This window comes from Bison bison, unplaced genomic scaffold (assembly GCF_000754665.1).
Source record: "Bison bison bison isolate TAMUID 2011002044 unplaced genomic scaffold, Bison_UMD1.0 scf7180017864466, whole genome shotgun sequence".
Lineage (NCBI taxonomy): Eukaryota > Metazoa > Chordata > Mammalia > Artiodactyla > Bovidae > Bison > Bison bison.
In genome coordinates this window covers 3,341,205-3,352,346 of record NW_011495027.1, presented here as the reverse complement: position 1 = coordinate 3,352,346, position 11,142 = coordinate 3,341,205, and the positions used below count along the sequence as shown (strand labels likewise).

The window sequence follows — 11,142 nt, the reverse complement described above, 5'->3', positions numbered from 1 at the left end:
CCCCGCCCCGGGGGCGGGATCGAAGTGGGCGTGGTCTCAAACGGATCCCGGGAAGATCTGTGCGGGACTGCCGCAGAGCCGTAAAGAGCTCCGTGAGTCGTGAAAGGGTACGGCGCGGAAGCGTTGCTTTACGACCGTTCGGACAGGCGCGCCGGGTCGGCTTTCACTGCTTGCTACTTCTGTGATATGCACGTGGGCCGCTCTTCGTGTTTTTGCAGGTAACTCAGCCCTCTTGGCGTGAACCAAACACATTGAAGGACGGTGTGGCAACGGAGGTCAAGGATCTTGAGCTGATGAATTTTGCTGCTGAAAGTGAAGAGATGTCGGGAGGAGGTCTCCAGAGTGAAGCTGAGGGGGCGCGGCTAAGTCTCGAGACAGATCGAGAGAGAGTAAGGACTGAGGAGTCCGGCGATGGAGAGGCGGAGAATGGTCTGACCGGAATGGAGAAGACAAGGGCAGGGGAAGAAGAAAGTAGACGAAGAGCAGAGGAGATGCGAATGGACCTAACGGTTGTGAAGCAAGAAGTAATGGACTGGTCAGAAATGGTAGAAGGTACGCTGAATGGCCAGTGGGTAAAGCAGGAGGAGGACCGACATGAGGTGAAAGAGGAAAAACCAGGCACATTGGAGGTGAAGGAGGAGATGGATAGTAGTTTGATGGTAAAAGAAGAAAAGGTGGAAGAAACAGAGATAAAGGAAGAGAAAGTGAAGGTGAAGGAAGAAGTGATGGACTGGCTGGAAGTGAAGGAAGAGAAGAAAGATATCTTGGAGATTAAACGTGAGGAAGTGTCTCTTGATCAGAATATTAAAAAGGAGGAAATAATGGATGAAATGTATGTAAAAGAAGAGAAGTATTTCCCCAAAGAAGAAATGATGGATTATACAAAGGTGAAAGAAGAGCCTCAGATAAATCCTTCAGTGGGCTCGAAGCGGAAACTGGCCATGTCAAGGTAGGGCAGAGCTGTGAAGGTCTTTTGTTGTCTAGGTTGAAAGAAACTACACGATCAGAAAGGTGTGGATTAATGAAAAATAAGCGCGAGTTTGGGCCGGGAGTCTGAGTGGTGGGGGGAGAGGCGATTAGGAAAGGAGGGTTTTGTCAGATAACAACAAATTCTGTGGAAATATGTGAGGTTGGTACTAGTGTCCAGTGGCCAAGTTAGGAAATGAAAATTCTTGGGACCAGAAAACCCCTGGACCAGTATCTGGCTTGACTTTGTATGCCCTTGGCTCAGTATTCCTTTGAGAGAGGATAGGTGTGAGGAACAGTCTAATAAAACCAACAAGGAAAAGTGGAGTAAGTTAAAATTAGGCAAAATACATTGTAACTCACTCAATTGGCTAGTTTCTCTATGGGTACTATGAACATTTATTGCTTTTGATTTGATTTCTTTATAGTGTGATCATGTGGCAGCATAGGAAATAAGAGTAGTCAGATTCTCGGGACCATTTCTGTCTCGAATACAGTGAATCAACATGTAGTTTGCTTGTCTGTTTGTAGTTTGATTGTCATTGTACACTGATTGTCACTCAAGTGAAAGATCAGTTGGAGACAGATGATGGGTAGTAGTATTTCTAGAGTGTTTTGATGCCCATTCTCAGTTGGGTGAGGAACTGAGGAAGAAAGATGCAACTGCTGCTCTCTAAATTTGCCTGGGTCTTCTTTTTCTGAATGTGTCTGCCTTTAAGATATATAAACAGCTCATGGATTGGACTTCTGGGTATGTGCACACACACGGTTGTTAACAGTGTCAGGCACTCCAAGTTCAAATATCAAAAAGCGATCTCATTGTCTGATTATTTAGAAAAGGAAGTCACAGTGAGGTAATTTTTTAAATTTGATACATGTTTTCTTGAATTACCTATCATTAAACAACATTGTAAATGTAGTGTCATTTAGAGATGGTTTCCTAGAGGAGAATTTTCTAATGATGTTTGACAGCTGTCTATTATTTCATTAGAGTTACTTGCATCTACTTTATTCACTGTGACTGCAGGTCTGTAAATTGTGATGGATTAAAAGTTTATAAATAAATATATAGAATTAATATTTGATAATCTATTAAGTTTCTTGTGGACTTTTGTAGATGTGAAACTTGTGGTACAGAAGAAGCAAAGTACAGATGTCCACGTTGTTTGCGGTATTCCTGCAGGTATATATGTAATTTTCTACCTTATTATCTCTGCCTGTATCCTTTTTACCTCAAAGCATAAAAGTTCCTTCTCTTTGTCTCTTCAGTTTGCCCTGTGTAAAGAAACACAAAGCAGAACTAACATGTAATGGAGTTCGAGATAAAACTGCGTATGTTTCAATACAACAGTTTACAGAAATGAATCTCCTAAGTGGTAAGCCATCTTATGTATAGCAGATTGATGCTTCCTGGCCATAGGCATATATCATTTATTTATTTTTCTGTGTTTTTGAAATTTGTAGATTATCGATTTTTAGAAGATGTGGCAAGAACAGCAGACCATATTTCTAGAGATGCTTTCTTGAAAAGACCAATCAGCAATAAACATGTAAGTATTTCTTCTGTTCTTTTCCAGTTAGAATTTCTTCTAATCAAATAGATTCTTTTTTTTCTTTTTGCATTCAACAAATAATATATTAAGTGGCTACTATGATCCAGGGCTATTCCAGTTGCTAGGGATACAGCAGTGACCAAAACAAAGTCCTTCCCCTTGTGGAACTTGTAGCAGGAGAGACAGGGGATGAGTACAGGAACAAATATAATTTCAGATAGAGTTAAGTGCATCTGAAAGATAAAGAGGACAACAGGAGGTTAAAGAAAATCAAAATGGTGTTTGTGGGTGAGGGAGGTTCTGAGAGTAGTCAGGAGAGTCTTCTCGGAGAGATGCCATCAAGCAGCAGTGTGAATGATGAGAAAGAGGCAGTCACGTGATCGTTTGAAGGACGACTTTACAGACAGAGACAAAAGCAGAAGTATAGAATGAATCAGGGTCAGAGTTAGTGTGTTTGAGGGCTTAAAAGAGGAGCCCAGTGACTGTAGCATAATTGAGTGAGGAGCATGTTGAACGGTGAGGTTAAAGAAACTGATGAAGTCTCCTAATGTATTCAAAGTAAAAATGGAGGCCATGGGAGGCAATTGAGCATGTTTGCTTTTTGAAAGATCACTCTTGAGGCTCTCTGGAAAGTGGACTTGAATAGGCAAGAGTGGAAGATTGGAAGCTGGAAGATCAGTTACAGAGCTATTGTTGTGGTTCTGGTCACAGATGATGCTGTTAGAATTATTGGGAAGTGATTAGATGTGTTTTTTTTAATTGGAGTATAGTTGCTTTACAATGTTGTATTAGTTTCTGCTGTACAGCAGAGTCAATCAGCAACATGTGTAAATGTATATCCTCTCTTCCTTGGCTTGCCTTCCACTTAGATCACCACAGAGCAGAGTTCCCTATGCTATACAGAGGAAGTGATTAGATTTGAATTTTGAAAGAAGGGCTAATAAGACTTGCTATTTTAATAAACTTATTATACTCTTTAATTTCTTTTTCATTCCTTAAGCACTGTGCAAAATGAAAAGCTTACATATTGGAAATATTTTCCAACTGCTATTGTTCTAAAAATTCTTTAATATTATTTAATCACATCACAGAATTATCTTTGGTTTTCAGAGACCATACTGGTATTGGAGTTGCAGAATTTTAATACTCTTTAAAGTATTTTATTGGTATTATTGGTACAGACATGACATTACACATGTCTGAAAGAAAAATTACCATATATCAAGGTTTTTTTTCCCTTGAGCTTAATTAAACATCATTAAATTATATAGTTAAAGGATAAACTGCTTTTTAAATATTTTCTTTTTATGAAATATGGCACGCATATAAAAAAGCATAAAATAGAAATATACCATTTAATAATAATTATGGAGTGAGCATCCATGTAGCTACCACCTAGATCTAGAATTAGAACATAACCAGCTTCTCAAGAATTCCTACCACCATGTTATGCCCATCCCTGAACCATTCTTATTTCTGGGTTTTCTGTAATAAATTTTATGAACAATGCTATAGTGAACACTTTTGTTTAGGAATTGTGGTTTGCTTATGCATATGTTTTTCTGGAGTTCATACCTAGGAGTGAAATTGCTTTGTTGTGGAGTATGCATATCTTCAATTTGACTGTATGTTACCAAAATATTTTTCAAAGTGGTGATGCCAGATTATACTCACAGTATTTAAGTATACCTGTTGTCACATCCTCTCCAGATTCTTGACTTGGTCATAGTTTTTAAGCTTTTGTCAGTTTGATGGCTTTGTTACTTTATTATGATTTTTAATCTACAGTTGTCCAATTCTTAATGAGATTGAAAGTGACAGTAAAAGTTGCTCAGTTGTGTCCAACTCTTTGCGACCCCATGGACTATACAGTCCATGGAATTCTCCAGGCCAGAATACTGGAGTGGGTAGCCTATCCCTTCTCCAGTGGATCTTCCCGACCCAGGAGTTGAACTGGGATCTCCTGCATTGCAGGTGGATTCTTTACCCACTGAGCTATCAAGGAAGCCTCTTAATGAGATTGAGCACCTTTCAAATATTTTATTGGCCTTTGGATATTCCCCTTTGTGGTGTATGCCTGTTAAGTCTTTGTTCATCTTGTCTTTGGTCTGTTGTTTTTTCCTATTGGTTTTCTTTGTATTTTTAGATGCTGATGTTGATTGTGTATGTTATAAATCCTTTGATTCTGTGGCTTGTGTTTGTACTCTTTTTCATTTCTTACGGTAAACAGCTTTTTTAAATTTTAATGTAGTACAAATTGTCTTGTGTTTCCTTTATAGTTAATAGTTTTATGTGTTTTTAAAGAAATCCTTCCCTTCCTTGAGGTTATGAAGCTATTCTCCTGTAATGATTTTCTGAAAGCTTTGTAATATCACGTCTCACATTTATGTCTGTAAACATGGAACTGATTTTTGTCTATCATGTGAAGTAGAGGTCCTATTTAATTTTCCAAATGAATAATCTCCTTTTTCTAGCACCAGTTATTGAAAAGTTCACCCTTTCTCCACTGCTTTGCAGGACCATCTCTGTTATATATCAGGCATCCACATATGCTTGGCCTGTTTGTTTCTGGCCTGTCTGTTCTATTCTGTTAAACCTCTTGTCTCTTGCAACTATTGTAGTCTTTGCTGAACTCACTGAAGAAGTCAATCTTCTCACTTTGTTCATTGTTTAGATTAGACCATAGCCATTTTTCTAGAATATTTTCTAGAATATTGTCTGAAATACAGATGTGGCTCTTTGTAACTTCATACAAATAAGAAAAACCAGCCAACTGATTTATAGTCCTACCTTCCCCACTTGGGTATTTTGATTGGATTTGCATTTATTTTGTAGAGTTACTTGGGTGATTGGATTTTACGGCATTGAATATTTAAATCCTTGATTGTTGTATCTCTGAATTTATTTGGGTCTTTAACATCTCTGTAATTTTCTTAGTGAAGGTCTTGCACATTTTTTGTTAGACTTATTCTTGAGCACTTTATTTTTTCTTAGTATTTTAAATAGTATTTTCTTTTAAAATTTTTTATTATCTCTTTGCTGGTATTCAGGAATGAAAGTTTTTGTTGTTGTCCATTTTATGGTAGTAGCCATATTAAAATCTATTCCAATACCTTATCTATAGATTTTTTGAGGTTTTCTCTATAAACAGTTCATCACAGTTTGTGTCTAGCTTTCTGTCCTTATTCTTTTATCTCTTTTTCTTACCTTGTTAGAATAGCAAGAACTTCAATAATGTAAAATAGTAGTGATGATAGTAGATATTTAAAGTCCACTCCTGAGTCTGATGATTTGCTCGAGGGGTTCACAGGATGCAACGTGCAATTGAACTCATGGCTAAAGTTTATTACAGTGAAAGGATACAGAGCAAACTTTGCAAAAGGAAAATGTGTATGGGGCCAAGCCTGTAGGAATCCAGCCACAAGCTTCCCAAATTCCTCTCCTATTGGAGTCATACAATACACAGTTAATTTCCTCAGGCAATGGGTTGTGATAACTAATGTTTAAAGTTTATTGTCTACCAGGGAAACTCATTAGAGACTCAGTGCCCAAGGTTTTTATGGGGACTAGTTGCAGAAACACCCTTACCCTAGCAGTTGCCAAGTTCCATACACCCAGAAGGAAAGCAGATAAAAACCACATTTTTGTACAATTTCAGCATAATGAAGCAGAACCTACCATTTTTCATACCATTTTAGGAGAAATTTTTTGTCAGTGTAGGGTCCATTTACCAGTCAGTCAAATTGCCAAACTCCAGCCAAGAGCAAACCTTGCCAACAGAACTTTCTAAGGATAAGTTTCAGGCCTCTTATGTTAGCTCTTTTCTGTCTTTGTTTTGTAACCCTGATCATAGAGGGAAAAGTTTTAAGATTTCACCATGTTTACTTTTCAGTTTGTGGGTATAGTTTGATATCTAGATTAAAGAAGTTCTGTTCCCAGTTTGCTAACACATGTTAACATGAATCGTGGTTATATTTTATCAAATGTTTTTTCTATATTTTATTATTATTTTAATATATAATATTCTAATAAGAATATGAATAATAATCTTTTAGGTGATTTTCTATTTTAAGCTAAACTTGCATGGTGTATTATTATCATATCATGCTTTTTATACTTTGCAGAATTCCGTTGTGTTATACGTGTGTACACATTATCCTTTCATTCATTTTGCATTTCTGTTCATGAGTGAGATAACTTCTAATTTTCCTTTTTGGTATTCTTAAGTTTCTCTATTGATGTGATTCCAGTTCCATAAAATTATTTGCTGATATTTCCATTTTGTTCTTAAATACATTAACATTGGGATTATTTCTTCCTTGGGAGTTTGATATAATTTTTTAATAGGCTGCAGAAGTTTATTCTTTACCATTAATGGGACTGTTCGGGTTTTCTCTGTCTCATGTCATTATTTTGTCTTAAGACTACATTTTCCTAGGAATTTGTTCATTTTACCTAACTTTTCCAATGTATTGGCATAAAGTTCTTCATAACATTTTCTTTAATGTGTCTATAGGAAATGTAGTATTATCATTTGTGATATTGCTTACTTGTGTCTTTTTTTCTAGATCAGTTGCTATTACAGATTCCTTTTCTATTTAGTTACTGTGTCCTCTTGACTTCTGTTATATCCTTTATTATTTTTAGCTTAATTGCATTATGGTCAAAGAACATATTTTTTTCTGAGTTCATTTTTTAAAAAATACATTAAGACTTGTGTTTATGTCCCAGCATATAGTCAAATTTTGTAACGTTCCCTGTTTTCTTGGGGGAGCGGGGGAGGTATTCTGCAATTGCTAAATGTCTTATTCTAAACATATTCCTTTTAGGTCAGGTTTGTTAAATACATTGTTCAAATTATAACATTTCTGATTTTCTCTTTGTTTGTTTCTTTCTTCTACCAGTTACTGAGAGACATATTTTAATACTTCCCAATAGATAAAATCATCAGGATTTGTATGTTTCTCCTTGTGGATCAGTTAGCTTTGCTTCATATGCTTTAAGGGTACGTTATTAGATGCATACTTCAGGAAATTATTGGTGTATTTAACCTTTGGCCCTATGTTGTAACCCTTTTTGTCTCTAGCTTTTTGTGTTTTTGTCTGTTTTTAAACTATTTCACTCCTTTGGTGTATTTTGTCCTTCACTTTTACGTTAGGCCTTTCTGTGTCCTTATGTTCTGTGTGTCTTTTCAAAATACCATATTGTTGATTTCTAGTTTTTCTCCATTCTGACAATCTGTAACTCTTAACTGAATCTCTTTTTCTCTTTGGGTTCCTGTGTACTGAGGCTTACTTTCTTCTTCTTTTTTTTTCATTGTGGTGGCTTCTGTTGCAGAGCTCAGACTCTACAGGGCATCGGCTTTAGTGGTTGCAGCGTACAGCTCAGCACCTATGGCACTTGGGCTTAGTTGCCCCTTGGCATATAGGATCTTAGTCCCCTAACCAGGGATCAAACCTGCATTGGCAGGCGGATTCTTAATCACTAGACCACCAGGGAAGACCCCCTGATTTTCTTATATTGGTTATGCTTATTTAGTTTTTTGTTGAGTACTCCTTTTATTTTTCCCTTTAAAAATTACTTATGAGAATTGTTTGAAGGCTGGAATAAATAAATAGGCCTTCTTTTATTCTACCAGATACCTAGAAGCATTGCAGATCTAGGCTATCTTAAACCAGGTTGAAGGCTTAAGATTACATTAATCCCAAAGCAAGGCAAATCATTTCAAGTCTGAGCATGGACTGCCATGGCCAGGCTAGACGATTTCTAATGGATTTTTCTTTTTCCCCCTGTTCCAGTCAGACTAATAAAAAAAATTCCTAGCATGCTCTGGTGACCCTTATCCTGAGGGTGTATCATTCTGTGACTCAGTTTCATTTCATTTGAGAGGAGTTTCCACAAACATTACTAGATCTTGACTGTCTTGCTGAGGAGGCTCTAGAAAGGGGAAGCCTATATTTGCCATAATTAGCAAAAGTGGCTTCAGTGCTTTTTGCTTACTTCTCTGAGTTTCACTTTTCATTAAATATTGGCCTGTAGTTTCCCGTTTCTGTCAGCTCTTCAATGCTTTTAAGGTGATCTTTGAAAATATTTACACAAATATATATAGCAAATAGCATTCTTAGATGTTTTCCGTAGGAGAGTTGGGTCCTTATAATCACCATCATTACTGAAACCAAAGTTTATGCACTGTGAAATTTCATGTAATTTCTTAAGTCATTTTCTTACTGACCCTCCCTTCCTCTTGACTTGACTTGATTGTCTAACTCTGTACATTGCAAAGTCTAGATGCCACTCACTTAAAAAGTTGCATTTATATTTTGCCACTTCTTTGAGTGATCTTTCTTCTTCGTTGATGATATTACTTCCTTCAGTACTCTCTGGAGTTGACTAATTCAGCTCAACCAACCTACGTGGTCAGTGGAATAATACATGTCAGAGCTAGAATTCTCGTACCTCATTTTGTACATCCTACATCAGTGGCTACTTTTAAGTTAAGCCTTGTACTCGGCAGCGCCATAGTTCCTTCCCTGAATGAGCTACCTGCCTAGTAATAGAAGCAGGCATATATATAGCCAACTATGGTATGAAACCATCAGTAAAAAAGAAGAAGAAAAAAAAAACTATATAGGTAATCCCTGTGATTGCTAAAACCTGTATGTTTTTAAAATCCCCATGAAATTCTTCTTTTGGCTTATAGGATATATGGTTAAAAGCACAGACTGCAGTTAGACAGACCTGGATTTAAATGTAAGCTTTACATCTCTAAAATAGCAGAAATGAGAGTAATAATAGTACCTGCTTCATAATATTGTGAGGATTAAATGATATATTGTGTTTATTGTAGTTTGTGAAGCATAAGTATTCGATAAATCTTAACTTACATTTTAAACATTGTTTTATGTGCTTTTGGAATTTAAGCTATTTGAAAATTAATTTGTCTGTTTGTTTTTGTTTGTTAGATGTACTTTATGAAAAATCGTGCTCGAAAGCAAGGTATTAATTTAAAACTTCTACCCAATGGATTCACAAAAAGAAAAGAAAATTCAACATTTTTTGATAAGAAGTAAGTTTCTGACTTCTTTTTTAGTATATTAGATGTTCTTATTAGATGAGGAGCATCTTTTCAGCTTTGGTTTGCTTGGAACATTGCTCCTCAAAGTGTGGCCTATGAGATGTTTGTCATTGATTGGTAGAGGACAAGATGACTGCAGAAACTGGACTTAAGCATTTAAGAACTTATGCTACTTTTATGTCATGTGACTTTAACATTTTTGGTTTGCTCCCTGTGTGTTTGAGAGAGAGAGATGGAGAGAGAGAAGGTAGCGTGTATATGTATATATCTTTCTCTCTGAGACCTAAAATACCATCAAAGTATTTCAGAAGCTTCAAGGACAAAATAAGAAGTCAAAGCAGAATTTCTGCATATTTTTAACCAGAGGAGCTTGACTTTTATACTCTTTTCTACTTTGGAATTCCAAATAGTAATTCATTTGTGAGTGAGTGATGGAGAAGAAGGGAAACTTGGAAAACATTTACTCTAGAAAATCTGAATAGAGATAATACATTAGAGATTAGTTTCTTGCTCTCTGAAATTGCTAGGTCAAAAAGGCCCCATTCGTACAGAGGAGAACAGGATCCCAAAGTACTGTAAGTAGCCCATTAAATTATTAGGTAATACCTTTACAAAGTCAAGATTCTGGTTTAGAGTCAAAAAGCCTGAGTGAGTCCCTCCCACTTTATTTTTTTTTTATTATTTTATTTTATTTTTAAACTTTATTAGTTTTGCCAAATATTGAAATGAATCCATCACAGGTATACATGTGTTCCCCATGCTGAACCCTGAGTGAGTCCCTCCCACTTTAGTCTCTTAGTAACTGCAAGGCCTTGAACAAATTACTTCCTTTCTCCGGACTCTGTCTGTATAATGGTGGGGGTTGAACTAGGTAACGCTCAGTTCAGTTCAGTCGCTCAGTCGTGTCCGACTCTTTGCGACCCCATGAATCGCAGCACGCCAGGCCTCCCTGTCCATCACCAACTCCCAGAGTTCACTGAGACTCACGTCCATCGAGTCAGTGATGCCATCCAGCCATCTCATCCTCTGTCGTCCCCTTCTCCTCCTGCCTCCAATCCCTCCCAGCATCAGAGTCTTTTCCAATGAGTCAACTCTTCTCATGAGGTGGCCAAAGTACTGGAGTTTCAGCTTTAGCATCATTCCTTCCAAAGAAATCCCAGGGCTGATCTCCTTTAGGATGATTGGATCTCCTTGCAGTCCAAGGGACTCTCAAGAGTCTTCTCCAACACCACAGTTCAAAAGCATCAATTCTTCAGCACTCAGCTTTCTTCACAGTCCAACTCTCACATCCATACATGACCACAGGAAAAACCATACCCTTGACTAGATGGACCTTTGTTGGCAAAATTATGTCTCTGCTTTTGAATATGCTATCTAGGTTAGTCATAACTTTCCTTCCAAGGAGCAAGCGTCCTTTAATTTCATGGCTGCAGTCACCATCTGCACTGATTTTGGAGCCCAAAAAAAAAAGTCTGACACTGTTTCCACTGTTTCCCCATCTATTTCCCATGAAGTGATGGGACCGGATGCCATGATCTTTGTTTTCTG

At 37.1% G+C, this 11,142-nt stretch overlaps 1 protein-coding gene across 2 annotated transcripts in view; it reads left to right on the top strand.

Annotated features, from left to right (window-relative positions):
• Window positions 1–117: 117 nt before the first annotated feature.
• The window catches only part of ZNHIT6 (zinc finger, HIT-type containing 6), a 62,411-nt gene continuing 51,386 nt past the window's right edge, over window positions 118–11,142 (top strand). For both annotated transcript variants that reach the window (XM_010860326.1, XM_010860325.1), the window contains exons 1-5: window positions 118–949; window positions 2,084–2,149; window positions 2,236–2,342; window positions 2,431–2,516; window positions 9,482–9,585. In XM_010860326.1, coding sequence (XP_010858628.1) covers window positions 294–949; window positions 2,084–2,149; window positions 2,236–2,342; window positions 2,431–2,516; window positions 9,482–9,585 — 1,019 coding nt within the window. In that variant the 5' untranslated portion in view covers window positions 118–293. The remainder of the gene's footprint in view (window positions 950–2,083; window positions 2,150–2,235; window positions 2,343–2,430; window positions 2,517–9,481; window positions 9,586–11,142) is intronic.